Consider the following 22,221-nt stretch of genomic DNA (forward strand, 5'->3'; position numbering starts at 1 on the left):
GTCACTGCCTGTACGATAAAGTCAGAAAAGGCAAACCTACACGGTCCCCAGGTACAGAAAGCAGAGCAGTACCGTGCACGTCAGCGTGAGCACTGGGAAGGGATTTATTTGTAGGGCTAGAGATAAACTTATCTGCTGCTCACCCGCTAACAGGCTCGATACAGGCTCACATTTACCAGCCACAGGCGTATCTCTTCAATATCAGATTTAATGGCCAATGCCACCACTTAACTTTAACAAGGAACTCCTACCTGGAGCAGGAAGCACCAGCTTTGCTGTGAAAAAGGGTAAGTTAAATAAATGGGGTTATGATACACTGAGAATAACAAGCAGGCACTCACAAACCAGCTCACCAGCTTTAACTCCAACTTTTCTCGCTTATAAGCTTAAAGAGGGCAGATTTAGACTAGACATTAGGAAGAAATTTTTTCCTGTAAGGGTGGTGAGGCACTGGCCCAGGTTGCCCAGAGAAGCTGTGGATGCCCCATCCCTGGAGGGGTTCAAGGCCAGGCTGGATGAGGCTTTGAGCAGCCTGGGTTAGTGGGAGGTGTCCCTGCCCATGATGATCTTTAAGGTCCTTTCCAAGCCAAACCATTCTATGATTCTATTACACCTGGGAAAGCAAGCACCTTCCAAACGTACTGAGCAGCTGAACAGATCTGGAGCAGCCCTTTCCATGCTGTACGGCACAGCCCAGCTAACATCACAGCGCTAGGCTTCACGTCACTACTGAACGTACAGGCATAAATTCTTAGCTGGAAGTAAAAACCAGTTTATTGTTCATTAATGGTGCCGTAAAATACAACCAAAATACAAGCAGCCAGAGCACCTCTTCATAGGCCGGGCAAGTAAACCTTTGTGCTGCTTTCTAGGTACCCCAGCCTGTCTCATCTGTCCCCAAAATTGCTGTGCTCGCTTTGAACAGGACTGCCGGGGCCTTTTAGCCAAGACCTAACAAAAGATTCTCCCACAAGGATTTTTATACATCTGGTAAAAAGCACAGTTAATTAGTTTCTGAAAACTTCTCCGTTTACACAATAAATGTCTGCTTTCCACGCTATCAAAACTCAGTGGTGTAAATAATTATTTTATAAAAGCCCCTGGGAAAGAATCCCAGTTCCTGCACTACTTTAATAAGGTTACAAGACTGATGAATATTGCTCCTTCCCGTCTTTCAGGTAACGAACAATGTTTCTGTACAACTTTCATTATCTTTCAAATTCCGGGTTAGCATTCACAGGCATCGTGTGGTTCAGGGTTTCATTGTATGTGTGAGAACTACACTGCAAGCAACATTCATTTACTCCCTCGAGGGCAATGTTTGAAAGACACGGGGGTCAAATGAATTCACGGTTATTACCGGGTCAAGATTTTGCTTTTAAACTATGGCTCTAATCCTGCAATTTTAGGCAAAAATCCCAATGATTAAATATGAGTTTCGCTGCAGAGCAAGTCAGCAGGAGCAGGATGCCTTGGGGAAAGTCAAACTCATGTTTGAGCTCCGACTCTGCGGACCTGCAGCGTTTCCCTGCGGGAGGTGACGTCCCCCCACGCTGCTCGGCAGCAGCGACGCTGCCCCCCGCCCCTTCGGAAACCCAGAATCAGGTTTCCCTTCCCTCACCAAGGTATTTGCTTTAAAGAATGCCTGTCTGCGATAATGCAAATTAAAAATATATTTCAGTTTAAATGAATACATGGTGGGGGAAAAAAAAAGCAAAAGGCTTCTTTTAAAATTTTTGCTGTCAAAGAGATAAAACTATGACTGAATTTACAGTTTGGCTGCACATCTCAAACAGGTAACAAGATCTGCCATTGAGAACAGACTTTTTATAAATTAATCATTTGAAAAGTGGGTATATTTTGTACTTGGAAAGGTGAGAGAGACTTTGTCACAGAGAGGTACCTGGACAAGGTAGATAAAAGAGGGCTCCAAGTGATAGCACGGCTGCGGACTCTCCTGCAGGAGTTGCCCAGAGGGCTGATCCCTTCAGATGGCTTTGGATGGGGGACAGCAGCTCGCTTGGACACACAGGGCCATGTGCTGCAGACACAGCATCGCTCAGCTTGCCGCTGACCTACTGCTCTGTGCCCTTCTGTTCTAATTGTGTCACTTCTTTCTACACAATCATTTTTCTATACATTGATTCATTTTTCATTCATATATGAATAAGGCTCAGGAAGAAAGATGGCCCAGTTGACTATTTATGCATAATATGATGTATTTCTATCAGATATAATACTGACTATGTACAGACATAATCATTCATAGCAATTAATGGCTTGGGAGACTCCTATGAGTTTAATTACTCACAAAAGTCAGTTATCAAGAGAATAATAGATAACCCCCAGCATCTTCTCACTAAATGTTATTAGTATTGAACTAGCACTTACGTTTTAGATTTTTTTTTTAAAGATTCCTATTTTTGTAATGATTCAAAGAAAATTATTTTTGTCTATTGGTAATTTTCTGCTCCCCTCTGCTTTAAGTGCTGTGGTTACCATCAATCTAATTGTACATATCTCAGAATCCTGCAAACTGCTCAAATACCTTCTCTCCTTACTCTGTAGGTATAAGTATGAGATAACACATTTTTCATGTCGGCTCTCCAGATCTCTGCAAAGGCACCTAGCTGTGGCATTTTATCAGATCAGCAACATTCAGGTAGCCCTCGACACTAAAATATTGACTCACTTTGCACAATAAACTAGTCTGATTTGGCAATAACTCCACTTTCTTCCCTTCTGATCTCCCAGAAACTCTTCTCTCAAGTCTTCAGCTTAGTATTTCACTCGTCTCTGCACAAAATAAAGCAACTTTCCTTACAAACAGAAACTCGGGCTGCAGACCCCTGGTATTTATCATCTCTGCAGGTCTGGTTTAGATTCTGCTTGTCTTTGAACTTGCTCTGGTAGCTGCCATGACAGTAGGATCCAACACCTACTGATTGAGTGATTTAAGACTGAACACCTTTCGTATTTATTCAGAACAAAAGCAGAACAGATCCTAAAAATAAATCTCAGCCTGTGCTCATGCCTGCCTCTCCCTGAGCTCTGCCACTTCTGCATCTCAGGAACAGCCGCTCCTTCATGCTCCCACTGCAGAATTTCTTTATACCGGCCTCTACCAGCTACTATTGAACCCAGTATTTAGACGAGCTTTCCAAATACTGTTTTGTTTTTATTTCCGTATTTGTTTACTAGCTTTCCAGCTGGACAGAGAAGAGCCCTGGCAGAACAAAGGGGGTAAAACTCCCAAAGCACAGCCATCTCCCTCTGCCTCAGGACTGCTTCTTCCAGGGCTTAGTTGGACAGTTCATTGAGATCCACTATATCCTTCTGGTTTTCATTTGACACACCAATGAAAAACCATCACATTCAAAGGGCTTACAACCAGATTTATTAATAACCTTACCTGACTGCGGTCTCACACAGTGTTATAGTTATTTACATGGTGATTCAATTCCATTACAATTCACATACTTTTATGGCTCACACAAGCTTAGAATACAGCAATTGCCATTGAATAACAGATTTAGCTTAATTTAACCATGATTACATACATAAATTGCTCATGACAAATAAAATTAAACCCAGGGGAAGAGGGGGTAGGAGCAATGTAAATCATCCCTATAAGCTGTGTTCCCCACTGCAGTAATAATACTGGGAGTTCTCCCCTGGAAATGGGCAACTGGTGCAGTTCCCGCAGTGGGCAGAGCCCAAAAATACCCACAAGCACAAAAGATGCTTCAAATTTATATCCCAGAAAAATGAGTTAGATATATACAGCAGCAACAATCTATCAAGGAAAAAATTCAGCAGTATGTTGGGACACAATCCACTGATCATATTTGATGCTTTTTGTGTGTGTGTGTGTGGTAATTTGGAATCACATACCTGTGGTTTCTCCATTCCAGAAAGAATGTCTTGAACCCTTTTTGTTTCTGAATCAAATTCTGTAAAATAGAGAATGTGGAAATAGGAAGAAAAACAAATTACCAAAATTAAACAAAAATGTCATCTATGTCAATAATTCTTCATGAATTTGTAAATAGGAGAGGGACAGACATTACCTGCACAGGAGCATCAGGTGTTTTGTTCTTGTGAATTTAAGGTATGCAGTTACATAGATTAATATTAAAAAAATTATAAAGGAGAAAAAGGAGGGAATTAAGTTTCCAGTAATTGCAGATAATCAGAAAGTTGGGATTATTTGTGGAGGTGTCCTCCACAAACAATGTTATTAATTGGGATTTGCTTTCACAGAGCAAAACCATCCTGTTTCCAAAGCTCGGCTGTGGAAAAGGCTCAGGGGTTTCTAGAGCTTAATTACTGCTGAACTTACTCCTGCTTTGTTAACCAAACACATCTACTCCATCCTTACTCGCCAGAGCACCAGGCTGCTGGAGAGGACGAGCATCCTTCTTGCCCTGTGCAGGTAAAGCCCAGCCTAGCTGTGCAGGGCATCTGCCTCCAGCCCTGGCACGCACCCGCAGCCGCCTGTCCTTAAATGCTGTTACCATGTAATGCTCACAGCTCTACCAACAGCTGCCTGACAAATCTGGAGGTAATAAAGCCATGCCAGGCTAATTTGGCTGCCCGATGAGCAGTTAGTCTCCCTCCCTGAGCCTTGCTCCAGGTACAGCAGCTCTTGCAGGGGCTCTGCAGCATTATCACAGGGCAGGGGGCGAAATACTTCCCCTAAATTAGATGGATTAATTGAGCACAGAAGGTGCTGCAAAGGCAATCATTGGAGCAGTGGAATCAGCCTTTCCCCCATCCTTCCCCCAAAAAAATGTCTTGAGGTAAAACATCAGCTTAGAGTAATGAGGTGACACAAAGCAGCTTTATTCCTTTTGGACCGCAGCACTGAGAGGCCTCACTTTCCACTACAGTCTTCTCTAATGGAAAACTAGGAACATTTTTTTCTGTGTTTTTTTTCTCTCTCTTTTTTTTAATATTAATGTAAAAGGTTTGCTAGCCAGAGCAGAAGAATACATCACACCTAAAGCAAAATGAGCAGGACCTCTTTATAAAAAGAGTACAAATTTGGCATAGGAAGCAAAAATTATTAATAAAGCTGGTAAAATCAGATCAACAGCTTTCACAATGATTCCCCCAAAGCCTGACCTACTTCTCGTAGCCCAAGAATGTGTCTTTATTTTTGTCTGTGACCTGCTTTAAAAAAGTACATCTTCTTTTTAAAAATTCCATGTGCTCAGCTGCCAAAAAATAGAGTTGGCTGAATGCTGATGGCAGAACTCCAGTGTAAATGCCCATCTCTCCCTACAAAAATGCACCGTGGTGTGGAGTGGGAATGACAGATATCCTGCTCCGTGCCTTCCTGGATTCCTTTTAGTCTCAGCCACTTGGAAAAGAAAGGAGTAGCAATAATTCAGGAAAAGAGGAAGATAGTGTGATTTTTTTTTTTTCCACAGTAGATAACCCTTAGAGTGTATTATAAGTGTATAAAGTGGCAGGATTTAGCCAGTGTAAGATAATACTAACTTGAAAACTACACGGATGGATTAAAATGGCTATGGAAAAGGTCGAGATGTTGATCCAAGTGAAAATGTCAAAGTTCGGAGTGTTTCAGAATTTGGGGTTCCCTTCAGCATCAGTACAGAAGCAGGACTGTGCCACAAAAGCCTAGATCCAGATCTGGAAACTGTGGAGGTCCTGTAGGCTTACCTCAAAGGGATGCTAATCAGAAGCAGCTTCTGCAGCTACAGAGTGTAACAAAAATGCTGCTACTATTTTATTGAAAGTTTATGGTTATTATGTCACCCCTAATTACAACCCCCAGAAGCTAAGCGTGAATCATTCTCAACCTTAAATCCCAAACATGTGGACTGAATTTTCTTTCCTCCCTCTGCTTTCTAGCAAGGATGCTATCTGTGTCACATTAAGCAGGAGAGGAAAATAAACCCTGAAGCCCAAAGAAATCTCACTTCCCTCTCCCGTGAAAAACAATTGCTTTGTACAGTAACTAAGTCCTCTGACCTCACAGGTCAGGGCTGAAGGTTCAAGCTGCTCCAAATACAGGAATTGACTCGAAGACCTAAGGGAGTTGGGTATACCCAGCAAATAAATAATTAAGAACCAAAAAAAAAAAAAAAGTACTTCAATCAGATTTCTCAGTGAAGTTCTACTAAGGAAATTCTTTGTACTAGCTCCCCAAATATGTACCCTGTTCACAAGGAGAAGGCTTTGAGTACCAGATACACTGAAGATTTGAGTTATTAAAGACACGTGGATATTTATGTGGACAATGCAGACATTTATGCCACCAAGAGTTTACACAGATAAGCTGGAGGTGGAACAAGAGAGGTCTTCTTCAAAGATTTAGTGGAGAGGGAAGGAGGGAATGGGACAAACACAGACCTAAGGTCTATGTGAGTGCAAAAAAATTAAGAATTTGAGGTTGATGAATAATACATATGTGGATGGGCGCTGCATCACATTTTCTAAAGAATAAGATGTACCAGATGCTGCACACATGGTGACCAACGACGTCAGATATCGTCTATGCTGAACCTCGCGAGTGTTCACACGTGAGCCTGGGCAGGCACAAGGGATGACTGGCACACACCAGCCACTTCATGTGTACACGGCATATCCCACATCGCCGTTTTGCTCATGCCACGAATAATTTTACAAGAACAACAGCCAAGAAAGTGAAGGCTATAGTAAGAAGCGCCTTTTCATCACAACTTTGAAATCACTGTACCGTAAGGAAAGGACAGTGTGTTCCACAGAGCCCTGCACTGAATTCAAACAAAAAAAAACCCACATAAGAGGTAATTCCCTGTGAAAACAGAGCAAACGTAAAATTAAAGACAGAAAGCAACAAATGTACGTGAATGATGTCCAGAATAACACCAGAGAATAGCTCAGGCTGGAAGGGGACCTAAGGAGAGGTCATCAAGCCCAGTCTCTGTCTGAAAGCTAGAAAAAAACCAGCACAAAACTGTTCCATGGAAAAACTTGTTAATAAAACTGAAGCCAACCTTTTTGGGAGAGAGAAAGCAGCTCACAGAACCGTCACCTTCTTAGAGTATTTCAAATACTTAGTTTCCCATTTCAAGAGCCATAAAAAATTCTCAGGCTTCTACGGATGGTTGATCTCTATTCAGTAATAAACATAATTATTCACAGTCTCCTGAGCTAGACTAAGTGAAGGAGAACAAGACCTGTCATGAATCCCTCCCTCAGCAGAAAGTTGGTCTTATCTGCCAACCTCTCATAACACATTAAGTGTCAAGCTCAACGTATTTCTCCCAAGCCAAAAAAAAGAGCTGAAATCCTTCTGAAAAAAAAAAAAAAATTGATAGGGGAAAAAAAAAACCAAACCACAACAACCTTATATGCTCTAAGGCAGATAACACTGAATTGGTGAAAAGCCTTTTTCCCCAGCTCACTATTACTCATCCACCACTGAGGACTATTCTATTAGATGCCTCCTTGGAGCATTTAGGGACGAGGAGCATGAGCATCTCCCTGACATCACAGATGCAGTGGCAGAAAGGTGGGGAAGAACAGGAGGAAGAAAAGGGGAAGTCTTGATATAAAACAGAAGACTAAAATTCAGGAAAATTACCTACAACTGCTCAGAACAGGTGGCGGGTAGCTGAGCATGATTCACCTACTGAGCACTAACTGTCCTTGAGTAACAGGCAGCTGATCTGCTTTTAAATCTTTGGCCCCTCCTCTCTGTTCCTCATCTAGTCAAGCACTGAGTATCTGACACAAACACACAACAGCTCTGTATGTCAGCCCCCGAGATCAACACCAGGGCTTGCGGAGAGAAGCAGAGGACCCGCGCCACTTTCTTCCTTTGCCATCGGGACCAGAAGTTCAGTCACGTCAAGGAAGAGCCCAACTAACACTCCAGGTCATTGTCCCGTTATAACTTTTCCTCTCAACATCTGTTCCCCACATCTGTTATGGCAAAACTCTTCCTCCTAGGAGGAAGCTGGGGGTGGGGATGAATTCCTTGTGAATGCTCAATGAGGTCCTCTGAGGGAGAGCACAGAAATCTGAGTTATCCTGTAGACCTCAGTGTCTCACAGACGTTATAGCTGTCCCAATCCCAAGCACTAGGTTCCCATTCCCAAGCCGTGGGTTATTTGGATCCAAGGTTTCAGACTAACCTTTCGCAGCTGAGAAGCCAGCTGTAAGACCTGGACCACATCTAAGTTTGTATTTTGGTCATCTCTCCTTTTTTTCAAAGTTTTTGGGTCAGAACCAAAACTCCACAGATACAACCAAGAGTAAATGTCCCTAAAAATTAAAACATTTTCCCAGCAGCTGTTTGCTGCTAACAGGGTTTCACTGCTAAGTCTTGCTGAACTAAAGCCTTTTATTATATGCTTTCGTTTGCCTGCATCTATGTTCCTTTCCGCACGTACAGTACAAATATAATTTTCAGACCTTTCCAACCATACTTTTGAACACCAAGCACAGCTTTAAAAACAGGAAAAAAAAATACTTGTCATTTCAAGGTAAGTTTGAAGTTTCCATGAATAGTTTTCATGTTTGCATGAACAGCAGCTGTATATGTAAATGGTTTGAAAAAGCTAAAAGCTCTAAACTAATTAAGTTTTTCCCATTGCAAATACAGATTTTTAGGTTTGTTCTGCATTCTTTCCTCCGCAGAGAGGAAAAGGTCCAGCTCAGGACTTAGCTTCTGGCCACAGAAAGTATTTACTGTTTCAACAGCCTTTCCATTCCAAGGGAATGACATCAGCACGAGGACTTTGCAAACTTTTAGTCTAACTCTCAAGCAGAGCTCCGTGCTCACAGATATGCCAGTCATAACATGACATGCTTTCTCAGAATTTGTTCCAGATTTATTGGGGCTGTGACCAGCTTTAATACCAGGAAAGATCTTTTATCAGTCACGTACAGCACAACCTACAGCTCGCAAGAAAATGAACTCTTCAAAACATAGCCCAGCTCCTTAGTGAACTGCCTGCCAGTGTTGAAGCTTAGGACACAAAAAAGAAGACTACAGTCCTCTGAAATGAAGAAGCCTGTATGAAATATACATTAAAAAAAAAACACCTCCTTGTACAAGAACAAACCTAAAAGTGCGGATGCCACACTGAAGCTGAGTCACAGAAACCAGGACCGGAGGGGATGTAACATGGTCATCGAGTCCATCCTCCTACATTGAAACACGACCATCTAGACGTAAACCATTCCTCAGAGATGTCTGCCCAGCCCATTTTTTTAAAAGATAAATAAAAATTAAATAAATAACCTCACGTCCCATGACTGTGGCAATCTCAGAACTTCCTTGGCTGGGCACTCTACCACAGTATCTGACTCGCATCACTGGGAAGATTATCTCCTCAGCTTTCCCTGCTGCACCTTAAACCTATTACCTCTCTCCTGCACACCCACCGTGGATGATTTCATCACCACTTTCTTTGTTGCAACCTTTCACATACTTGACAGCATTTTTCTCTTTAAAGGAAGAAAGCTCATATCTTCCATGCCTGTATTTACCAGATCACAGATCTCACTTACTGCTGTTCTCTGGAATGTTTTCTAAACTGGTCTCCATCCTCCTGAAGATGTGGCAGCAGCCCTGGCCACCACACTCCAGCTGAGGCCCTACCAGCACCAAGTAAGGAGAAACCTACCCGTTTACACAGCTTGCTTTGAGGTTTCTTTGTCTACAGACTAACTTGACTCTTGGTTTTTGTAGTCTACTATACCTCCCAGAACTACTGTGCAGAACTATTACACGGTAAAAAAAAAAAAAAAAAAAAAAGAAAAAAGAAAAAAGAAAAAAAAAAGGCAGGCTTGAGAAGGATTGGCTGAAATGTAATATTTTGCTCTTGTCTTGAACAGTTTTTCCTTCAAGACCATTTTAGTTCTCCTCTCCTGTCCTCCTTCCCTCCCCCTTAACCCACCAATCACTCTCAACCCTTTCAGAGGCTGATATGGACTATAATTTAATAAGAATCAATCCTTATTCCATCCTTCAAGTCCTTAATGAAAATATTGAATAAAATCAGATCTGGGCCAGATTCCTGCCTAATCTCATTTGATGCATCTTCCCAGTTTGTCAGGGAGGCAGTCCAGTGCAGGGCTGTCTGGCTATGTCCTGCCTAACAGATGGAATACTGAGCAGAGCAAATCCAGGGTCACCCTGAACACACAGTGCTTGATGCAACTCTTCTCAGCACCACTTCCACAAGTGGCAAAACTGGGGAGCCCCTTGGAATCAAAAACTTGTGAAAGAAGTATTTATCTTTAAAGCTGTCAATGACACCATGCCAAAATATAATACATAAAGGAAGCTTATTAATTAAGCTACAAATACCTGGATGAGATTTCAACTCTAAATATTAAATATTTCCAATCTCTGCTAATTACAAAAGCTAATAAAAACACTAGTGATAAAGCATGACTGGAGCCAAGTCAGAGAGATCGATGTTATCCAACTTCAAGAAAAGATCCAATCGTTGAAACATGTTCTAATTCTTAAAAAATTGCTGTGCGTGAGCCTCTCACAGAAGTTTTCCATTTCTAAGAGCCTTCCCACTGTTGCTATCTTAATCTTCCTGCTAAAATACCTTACTTGAGGTCTATGAGCTTATCTTTCAGTACTTGACCTTAAAGGCTAAATTATACGTAGGCAGCAAAAAAATCAAGCCACTCCCGAAACAACTGAAGGCAAACAAAACAAAAACCCTGCATAAACCCCAGAAACTTACATTTTCAGATCTCAAATAAGAAAAAAACAAACTCTAGCCGTCCTGACTCATGGGGACATAAAGCAAAGGATGACTGAAGTGTTTGCCTCAAACCCACTATAATTTAGGCATGAATTTAACCACGTGTTTCAGAGATGTCCTGGCCATAGTCCATGTCTATTAACCTGATAGTTTTACATCAACTGCTTCAGTATCCTACTGTGAATGGGGCAGGATATAGGGCAAAATACCTGGAGGGCAAATTCACATCACATGGTCTGTCTCTCTGCTTCCAGCCATCCTTCTTTAACATAAGATACCTGCTATCACATGGATAAGCGTCAGATGTTTTCACGTCAGGCAGGTGTGGAAGCACTCAGACATACATAATGAAGTCACTTCTGCTAAAAAGTGTTTTAAAAATAAATGTAAGTTCATTCAGTCCTCCCTGTCCCCCATATTGTTTTGATGTGTATTTTTCATTGGGATCAAGCAAGGAAAATAAGATCAGTAGTAACCTACAAGGGAAATGAAACGCTGGATGCAAGGGACAAACGGAGTGTAAGTGACATGTTGGGTTTGTTTTTTTCTCTGCTTCTTTGCTGCTACTGCTGGAAGACAGCAATAACAACTCCTACTTTATTGGCTAAAGATCTGAGTGAATTCCTACTGTGAGCATGCAGTTGGTCCATTAGAAGGCAGAAAAGGGCTTTCTTAGTAAAACACAGCAACGCCGTATCTCCACCAGATACATTTTACATCTTAAGAAAGCACTTTGTACCTCTCACAAAGAAGATAACAGAGGTAATGCACCGCGTATGGCCACAGCTGTCTGGCTTTGAAGGAACACCAAATCAAACAATGACATAACCCACAGAAACAGAGACAGCCCAAGCTGAATCTGCTGGAACAACAAACCGCTTACACATAGGACTTCTTCTTGGAGTGCTCTCTTTCGTACTTTTGACTTGCTTTAGCTTATTTTCTGTGTCAAAATAGATTTTTTTTAATTTTCAGCAGCTTCCCTTTTGCTATTCTGTAACAGCACCCAGCATGCTACGTGGGTTTGAGAAGACAGCAAAAGCTTTGCGGATAAATGAGGGTTGACAAGCAGGCTGCCACGGGCTGCGGCCACCCCTCCATCTTTTTGTTAAGTACACTTTTAAAAATAGCACAGCTGATTCAGAGAAAAGTAGCGAACCAAGAATAACTGTTTAAAATTCTGTTGATTTTTATTAGCCCAATTTCAATGCTACAGGCTGCAATTCCAAAGCGCTCTTCCAGTTTGTGTTGTCACAGGCAAAGATTCCTCTTTGAGCAGGAGACTATGGGGTAATGCCTCCTCACCCTGGCAAACTCTTATATGTGTCACAGCTATTAATATGGTGGAATTTTTGCATCTAAAAATCATCTGAGTCTCTGTTGCTTGATCTGAAGCACCACCCTTCCCACCCTGGAGACGCAGCAGGTTGACCTTTTGGCCCAGGAGGGACATACAGCATGGCTCCATGGGTTGTGTCCTGAATTTGCACCAGAAAGAGCAGCAGCTCGATGCCGTAACAGACTAGTCAGATCATACAGGTAGACTTTGAAAATAAATTTTTTTTCTCTAGTTTTGTCCCGTCTATAAGAGCGTGAGCTATTGCTAACCTGCAGCCTGCTGCAGTTCACCAACTGTGATATTATGAGACTGAAGTAAATGGTCAGAAAAAGGAAAAAAAAAAACAAACAGATACACAATCAGTCCTTTTAAATTAAGGAATTACTATCATCATCATTGTTCCTTCCTGCACCTTGCCTGAGGTGTGTGAAGGTGCCTAAGAACTGCTGAGAGTACAGTTAAAATGTGAGAGTGTGTTTAAAAAATAATGATTTTTTTTGAATTCACAAGGAGCCTGAGATGCCCTCCTAAAATTTTCCTAGAGCCCCTGACTCCCACTTTCCAGGTAAAAATCTCATCTTTCATTCCCATTACAAACTTTGCCAAGAAAAGCTAATCTTTTCCTAGGCACAACGAAGTTCTTCAAACCTCTCAGGATTTTCTGTGATAGGTGGGATGTGCGGCGCTGCCTTGTCCTTAAGTCCTTTCATTTATCTGCGTACTGCTTCATGCTTTCACCCTCTCAGTTCTCCTCATTCCCTATTACTGTCTCGTCTTCCCAGTCTGGTCACAGCACGGGCACATCTGTCACCCTTTGTTCCCCCTGCCGAGACAGCCAGCAGGTCCACCTATGGCAGAGGTAATCCCCGCACCACTGAAGAAATGAGTTGGAAAGCACAATCCCTATTGAACACAGACTTGGACAAGTCTCCAGTGTCACCAGTCTAGGGTTTTAAATCCTGTGACTGCTGCCTCATGCCAATCAGGAAATATTTTGATCTGAAATACCAACTCCAATGCAGGGGAACAACAGCATCGGTATTGAACCCAAAATAAAACTTTTTCTTGACTTACAAAAATATGACCATACAAAAAGAGCCAATAAAAGCCTTTGATAATCTGCCCATTACACACAATAATAGCATTTTCCCGATCAAACACAAAACTAGCAAAATAACCTGCAAAACTGCATATTTGTGCAGGAAAACAATCAGACAGCACAGCTGAAACAGACTCCGTAGGAGCTCCAAACTCAGTCGGGATTAAACGGAGCTCCTCAGCCAAAATTAACAACTTCCTTGGCAATGAACCTCGTAAAACCATCAAGCTTGCTACAACAATATGAAGGCAGCACAGCACTTCCCCAATACAATGGCATAAGGCTGCCCATTATAGTCTAAGCAACTTTTATGAAAATAACCACAAGCCAAACTGTGCCCTCGAGTCACAACTTCTCAGCCTCACTTTGAATCAAAGAAGAAATTAATGGAGAAGTGTCTTCTGTAGATTTCATGGTGGGCCACAAAAAGTGCTTTGGGGTGCTAGATTTTACCAATAACCCCCATTTCACTCTCAAAAACAGGGTCAGAAAGAGCTATTCATCCTTTACGAGAAAGTAGTAGGGAGTACTTTCTCTAAAATAGGATAAAAGCAGAACATGTGTCATCTTCCCACTGTTCTTGATTTTGTCCTAACATTTACATTAAAGCAGAAATTATATTTCTAGGCATTACTCATACTACCTGCAAGTTTTTAAAAGAGGTTAGACTTTACAGGAAAAGTCTGTTTTTAAGAAGCAAAAGCACTCCAAACCATAATGCTTGAAATACAAAGATTTTTCATGAAGCCTGCACTGGGATTTTTCACTGTCGTCCTACGGAATGGCTGCAGAGTCATGATATTTTTTGAATGAACCCCAGCCTAGCTTTTCTGTTACCGATGTAAATTATTGACCTCTTTTTCCAGATGAAAACTATGAGATAATCAGATTGCAACAACTGGTGGGGGAGATTGCAGTAACCCAGGAAAGGAAAAAACATTTTTTCTTTGTGCTCAGCCCAGGGACAACAGCACAGCGATGGGGATGGGGAATACTAAGAGCTTCTACTCCCCTCTTTAAATCAACCCAAACACCTATTAGATTTACAGAACAGAAATAAGTTATCTTCCTCATGACGGATGACAATCAACTTACTCAAGTAATCCCAGCTTAAGTTGTTTTGCAGGGAAGTCTGAATGATGAATTACAACTATGTGAGCTAGAGTCACATTAAACAGAATATTTCATAAAGATCAGGTGCTAAATTCCTACAATACAATAGTAAAAAAAGGCTGATGTGATGTTATTGGTGCCCTCCCATGTTTGTCATGTCAAGAGCACACTCAGGAATGTTTAAAAAACCTGATCTATAATGTCTGTACCGATTAACTACTAGGGATTTGGAAGAACCGCCTGTGGAATAAGCAGTCCTGTATGGGATGAGAGCAAAATACAATCTCGGATATTTGCACAACCAGTTTTACCACTGAAAATGTTCTCCAAATATTTAAAATATGTCACAGAAATATCCACCTGATTACAGCTTGCTGGGAAGTCTTCAACAAAGCTACAGGAATTTCAACTCGATCTGGATTTCATTGCTGAGATGAAATTCAGGCAAAATCACATGAATTACGGTAAATCAAAGCAGCTGCTTCTAAGCACAGCTCCTTACAGAAAAAAAAATAAACAAAAAACCAAACTCAAGCTTCAGGACAAAATATTTTATAATAAACTCTGGAGAAAACTGAAACGGTTGCTTTATTTTAGAACACTGTCTATCCCTTCTGTTAACTGCAATACTCACAGTATCACCCTGCATTTCTAAAAATAAAGGCTTCCCCAAAACCCCATAAAAGAAAATGTACCGAACGCCATCAAAAAACTTTTGAAATTAAATGCCACCCTTCGTCAGAAAGGGAAAACTAAACGATGAGTTCTGTAGCACAGCCTAAGAGTTAGATAAACAAATCCCATTAACTTCATCGGGACATTGAATGTTCATTTCACCGCCTTTGCAAATCCAGATGAACATAGAGACAGACATTGTTCAGAACATCTGGGTATACAAATAAGGGTTGTTCATTAAATTATTACACTTAAAGGTGTTTTACATTTATAGCCCAGAGGGAAGAAACGCTCTGCCTCTTCCCTATAAATACCCTCTCCCTCTGGCTCAATGTCCCAGATATTTCCAAAAAAGGGAAACACTGTTCCCGTCCTTTGTCGGTGGTCCACATTATCTCCTCTTAACTGGTGAGAATACACTGTTTATCTTGCTCTGAAGCTCCAAGACCTTTGTGTAACTCTTCTCCCCAGCCCAGGGATTTAACTGCTGAGCATTTAAGCTGGATGAAAATGTACTTGATATGTTTTTTCTGTTGGTTGGATATCTATAAATTACGTAAACTCCTAGGAAAAAGTCTCAGATTTCAGTCTTCTGGATTTGACTGTTAGTTGCAGCAGAAGCTGCGAATTCTTCAGATAAAATGAAGATCCTCTTGGGGAAGAGGTTGTGCCTTACGTCATTCAGCACCGAGTTCCTGATAAATCATGGAGCAGATAGCTTATCCAGCTCCCCCCGCCAAGGAGATCCTGCTGGCAACACGAGGTGAGGGAGGGATGAAAGCAGAAGAGAACAAGAATATAAGAGTCTACAGGGGTTGATCAGGACTATGAAAAACAGCCTTGGGGAAAAACTCCAGCCACTGTCAAAAGGAATTTTAAGTCATCAATAAGGTCAAATGAGAGCCTTGGATCCAGATTTCCCCACTCTCTGCTACATACGCCCTACACTTCCCTAGGTGGACTTTGAGCTGTGTTTCCAGCCAGCTAGCACACTTAAAAAGATTAGGGAGCTTCAGCTGAGGTTTATTTTGTCTGAGCTTCTGCGATGATACTGAAAAATGTAACCAGAGTCACGGTCACCCGTTCTGTCCCATTTGTGCATCAGAGCTGTGGACGACCAGAAGACCAGCTTCTAACCATGCCGGATGACATATATCCACAGCTACCCTGATGTTTTCTTTGCATTTCCAGTTACAAAAAGTCTGTATGAAACCAAGTTTGACACATTTATGTTCGCCTTTAAAGGTAGCTGACACTGAAGATGGGAGAATATTGTGCAATTAAATTAAGAGCCAATGCTCCCATTTAGCTGATGAACAGAATCTCGTATCAACAACTTCTGGTGCCTAAGTTATGAAGCTGGTTCTTTACTCCTTCAAGATAAGCACATAAAAATAGAGTCTGAATATCTCCTCTAAAAAAACCCAGTTCCGCCCCCCCCGCCCCATTTGCAGGACTCTGCTAATGAAGCACAAAAGAGCCTTCTGCCAGAATGAAGCAATGTGTGGTGTGAAAGGAGGTGGGCCTGCCATGGCATTCAGGCTTCCCATAAACTTTGGGTTTATTCCTGCAGCATGCATACAGCAGGAGAATACCTCCATGCTCATGATATTTCACATGCAGGCAAGATTTCATAGGCTTGTAAATTCCTGGAAATTCTTTTGCACACAGTAGACTTCTGGGGAAGAGTTGGTCAAGATGTACCAGAAGGAACAGGCAGCTCAACGCAAAACACCGCTGGGTTTGGGGCTGGGCAAAGCAACGGCTGAGGAGGGAGTACACCAGCACCCGGCATGGACTCACTTTTCAGTACCACTGGTCTACTTGTGATATTTAGCTTTTACCTTTCTCCACCAAAGCCTCACGATGCAAACCAAGTTTCAAGACAGCAGAGGAAAGCGCGATTTGTTTTCCTCCCTTAACACATTGTCTTTCTTGGTGATGCTGGATAAGCATTTTAGCAATTCTGTTGAAGTCATTAATTAAGCCTGGTCTGGACAAATTCTTGGATACATACAGATTGACACAAACTTGGGAATGTGCTTTGCCTGAACGCTGCATAATGTCACTATGTTTCTAATACATTCATCAGTCTCTACAGAGCTCCCTTAACTGGTTCCTTTATGTGACTATTAGGTAAAATATTCTTTGGTAAAGAAAGAATCTGTGTGTCCCAGCTAATGGAGTTGACTCTGGTACAAAGCTGTGTTCTCAGCAGGTTAACATCAGAAGCATCTGAAACTCCTAACCATTTTGTTTTCTGCCTGGACAAACAATTTCGCAGCCTATTCTTTTAGAGAAAATACAAAAGAGAATGAATGTTTAAAAAGTAGGCATATTTCCAAATAGAAACAAACAAAACCACAAGTTGGGTCATGATGTGAGAGATAAGGCCGAGGCACGAGAATATCACACTGGAAATTCCCTGGTGTCACAAATTAACTGTGGTTTCTCAAGTTCAGACTAGTGCCCTAATTAATGCATCCTATTTCCTCTCACTTATTAAAACTTAAAGGAAAAAAAGCATGCACACAACACACAATACATATTTCTAATCAGATATAAGTCTAAACAATTCAGCCAAGTAGTCTTATTCGCTGAAACTAGTAAAAACACGTGGCAGGAAAAGTAATACTATTCAGATTTCACATGTGATGCTGATCCATACTCACAAGATTCAACACATCTCTGCTTCGAGAAAACACGTTCCACATTTCATTACTTGTTATAATACTAAAATTCACATATCCTGATAGATGTATTTTAGTCTTCAGAGTGGTTTTTTTCCATGTTCCTAATAAAACCACTGCGTCAGTTTTGATGGGTTGTCTTCAGGAGACAGTCTTGTTGCATCTGCTTATTTTACAGAAGCAAATACATCTAGGGAAACCAGGGAAGCTGCACTTACGTAGAGGTATTTATGTTATCAGCCACCTTCTCAGCACAAATCCACACACAGCCTCACACTAACTACCATGAAGAAAGTTAACTCTGTCCCAGCTGAAATCAGGACAGTCAGCAGAAGAGCCATTTATGACAATTTTTTTCTGCAGAACATTTCTGTATTGGTACAAAAAAGGTCTTTATTAGTACATATCAAATCATCAGTTCCTGGCTACAAGAAGATAAAAGTTACGTATAATGCCATTGTGTTTCTCAACCTCTGTGCTTACATGGACCAAAAGTGATTAAACTACTCTTTTAAGCTTTTAGATCTATAGGATATACAGGTACAGATACATATACAGCCTAGTAAGTGTGCAAACCAGATTCAGGACCAAAATAGAAAAGAATTGACAGGATCTAGAATGAGTAAGTAGAGGAACTTCGCCTGGTTCCTGTCTGCATTGAATCACAGCTCCCTCCATTTCCTTTTAGCTCACAGGCTCTCAATTAAAAAAAAAAAAAGTTATACAATCTAAAAAAACCCCAAAATAGAAAAAAACCCCCACTTTTCCTAAATATATTTAGATGCTATAAAGAAGAGAAGGAGGACAGGAAATGGTTGCATCAAGAAATCACCAGCTCTCTTTATTCCTCATGTTGTCACCCCATACTACCAGCTCGCAGAGCGCATCCTACACAGCTTAGGGATTCTTGCTAACATCAGCCTGGGCCAGCCATCCCAGTCAACTTTACTTCATCTGAGAACTTCTGCTTTGCTTAGTTCAGTACTTTTTAAATGTTTTCAAATTAAACCCACCATAGTTCAAAAGTTCTCTTGCTAAGCCCATTTCCCATGTGTTCCTGACACATTCACCTTCAAGAAAGGAGCACACAGATCTAGCCACATCTCCTGAGACATGTCCATCAGCAATGCGGATAGGAATATGAGGCATCTGAATCAATGGTCTTCACCTTTGGGAATCACAGATGGTTTGGGTTGGAAGGGACCTTCAAGATCATCAAGTTCCAACCCCTCTGCCATGGGCAGGGACACCTCCCACTAGACCAGGTTGCTCAAAGCCTCATCCAGCCTGGCCTTGAAAAACCTGAAGGCTGCTTCAATGCTCAAAATCAGATTTACAAAACCTCAGTGATTGGAAAGCAACACCTTTGAGTTGTTAAGCTGGTTGTACACATATGCAATATGACTACAAAAGTTTATGATCTGTCTAGAGTCTAGACAAACAACTCTTTGAACTACTAAACAATTCACATCTTTTTTTTCCCTCCCTTCTCCATACATCAAGCCTGACAACTCCACTTGCAAGAGACCTGCTGCTCAGAGAAGTAAAGCAGACACCAGGTCAGCATTTGACACTGCTTTTCAGCAACTCAGAAAGAAGCAAATGACATCAGACAGTTCCAAAAAGATTCAGAGCCGTTCACAGACAACAGGTTGACAAGCGGGCACCAAAAGGACCAGGCAGGACCAAAACCCTGCAGTGCCCGGCAGGTCTGGGTGCTGGCGGAGGAGCAGGACCGGGGCAGAGGACGGGGCCAGGCTCTCCGGCTCTCCCTGGCAGCATCCCCATCGCCACTCCTGGAGATAGGCCACTGGCTAGATGGACCCCTGCTGTGACCTAATAGGGCCAAATCTTCTCAAATCCCCACAAAAAAAAAAAAAAAAAAAAAATTATTAGTCCCAGAGCTGCCTCCTTGCCCAGGCTGGGTCTGTTTATTCTGGCACCCAGTTCCCAGCAACCACCCAGCTCCTGGACAGGATGCACATAACAATCCATCTCCTGCTTTCTACTTTTACCCATTTGAAGTGTTTTAGTTTTGGTTATCTTAGGTTCTTCAAACTTCAATGAGGATTAAAAAAAAAAAAAAAAAAAAAAGGATTTTCTCTGATTTGTAGGAAAAAGAATATTTTTTTATTAGCAAATAGGTGAAAGCATTGTAAGAATGGTCAAAACTGCTTATTTTCCCACAGTACTTGCAGCCACACACAAAACTTCTCAAACTACCAGATCACTACATGACCAATGAGTGAACCACTGAGTGCATGAAAAGGAAGTGACTCAGACTGAAATTCATAAAGGACAGCATGAATGGGACAGGATTTCCGCTTACTGCTCTTTTTACATGGCGAGCCTCCTTTATAAATAATAAAAAAAAAAAACCCTAAAAAACCAGAACAACCTTGCTCCCTCCTCTCCCATTCAGTTTTTAAAGCAGCTTTGCAGAAAAGTTACAGTATGGATTTTAAATCAGAATTCCTGCATCATACCTCCAAGTCTGCCTGTACAAGACAGCATTCATCCTAGCACAACGACCGCTCAGAACAGTTGCTAACTTATCAGACAATTACAAGCCATCAATTTCCTTTTTTTTTTTTTTTTTTTTTTCCTTAAAATAGCATGATTCCAGCACCCAGCATGACTAGAAATCTTAACTCACCATGCTGTGAAGGAAAAGCCCAGAGGAATTATATATACTTATAACCCCAAACTGAAACTGTGATTTCCCTACCAAAATGAGGTCCTGATGCTGTGTTATGGGGCCAGCCTGGGATAAAGGTGCATAATGGAAGCACCAATATATTTTTAATGTAGCATCATGATGTGCAGTGCACAGAGTGGCAGAGAGGAGCACATGTCGGATCCACAACTGAAGAGGTGACTGAACCAAAAATACTCCAGAGTCATTTCCTTACTTTATTTTGGTACCGTTGATGCCATCACCCCATTTCTTCTACCGGTGCTGAATCAGCCTTTTGGAAAACCCCTGGTTCTTTTCATATTGGAAAACAGCACTAAGCTACCGACATGTGGCAGAGTTTTCCTTGTCTTTCCTTACTCAAGTCTCAGGGGCATAATACACGCAATGAGTGTATATTTTGATGGAAAAGTACATAGTTAACTTAAATATCTCATGTCCTGTCCTCAGTGCAGTCGCAGCGGAGATTGCTTGGAGGTGTTCAGTAAGGAGCAATGCACCCCGCAAAGAAATTACTACTGAGAAACAAGGAACCGGGCAAGCATTTGCTTAAACACAGGGGTAGCAGACCCAAGAAGAGAAATGTCTGTCTTCCACTTCCCCGTCACAAATGCCCCTGTGCAGATCATATTCCTCTACCCATGAGAGCAGGCACCCAAATTGCCTTTCAAAGCATCAGTGAGCCAGCACCGAGCTCCTACCCATGCTCCCAGCACCCAGGCAGCTTCCAATGCTTTGCCTCCAACAAGCCCAGTCCCTAAGGAAAGCAATGGCTGTGTCATGCTGCAGTACTCTGTACCCATGCACGCTGTTCTCTACAGCGACCAGGATTTCGGATCTGCAGGTATCTGCTCCAGCTGTGTACAGGGCTCCTAAAGCCCCACTCCCTGGCACGACTGTTTCAGTGACAGCAGCTTGCCAGGAGCTGGCTCACTGGATTGCTCCGACATCCAAACATCCAAAATAAGCATGCCAGCTACCACTGCACAAACATGCACACACCCCAACCAGATATGAAGTGATACGCTATAAAAACACATCACAATCTCGATTAAGAAATTCATAAAAATGAACCCACCACCTCCAGTTCTTCCTCACCTTACTCTAAATTTAAATTCACACATTCCTACTTGCTTCTTCAGAGTTTTTTGGCTAAGTGGTTTTCTAAATAAAGACTCTTATTCCCTACAGATTATATATATATATAGATATTTTATAGTTCTTCCAAGTTATTCTGCAATTTTGGAAGCAGCAACACAGCACCATCAAATTTTTAACTGTTCGCAGGCTAAAAATCGATACACATCCACAAAAAGGGTAAGTTTAAACAGCTTTCCTACTTGTTGCTTCTGACACATTCTTTTTCTGGGCTATTCAAAACACGCTGTCATTCTAGCAGCATGAATCAAAATTATCAACTGTTCCCAGCCTGCTTTTCACTCTCACCCCAGTTACCTGTACGGCCATGTTAGTCAGGCACCAATTAACAAATCCCCAAATAATTCCAGAAGAAACAGAGAAGGTAAATATAAAGCAGCAGCTATAATCAGAAGCTTATAAATATCAAGTGGAAGCTTATTTTAGGGCTCTGTTCAGCAAGCTGGTTTTATCAGGAGGGTGGGACAACTGATGCCTATTTGCACAGCCTCCTGCTATGGACTTTCTCACAGTTTGTGGGGAAGGCTCCATCACTCCCAGTTTCAAGGTGCTCTCTGGCTGACAGACTGCCCTGACTGCACTGATTTTCTTGGCACTGCTAGAGAGCTCATGCTCTTCTGCTGGAGCACAGCAGATTACTCCAGGAGAAAAAATTAGACAAACACGAGGGTTGCGGGAAACCCTTAAACTAGATATTTTTAAAT

General features: G+C 41.7%; 1 protein-coding gene across 1 annotated transcript in view; it reads right to left on the reverse strand.

The window, feature by feature from the left end:
• Positions 1-22,221, reverse strand: part of FNDC3B (fibronectin type III domain containing 3B) — a 160,040-nt gene that overhangs the window by 66,167 nt on the left and 71,652 nt on the right. Inside the window, exon 6 of the mRNA XM_010079500.1 lies at positions 3,895-3,953. Within this exon, the coding sequence (XP_010077802.1) occupies positions 3,895-3,953 (59 nt within the window). The remainder of the gene's footprint in view (positions 1-3,894; positions 3,954-22,221) is intronic.

This window comes from Pterocles gutturalis, unplaced genomic scaffold (genome assembly GCF_000699245.1).
Source record: "Pterocles gutturalis isolate BGI_N339 unplaced genomic scaffold, ASM69924v1 scaffold8064, whole genome shotgun sequence".
NCBI lineage: Eukaryota > Metazoa > Chordata > Aves > Pterocliformes > Pteroclidae > Pterocles > Pterocles gutturalis.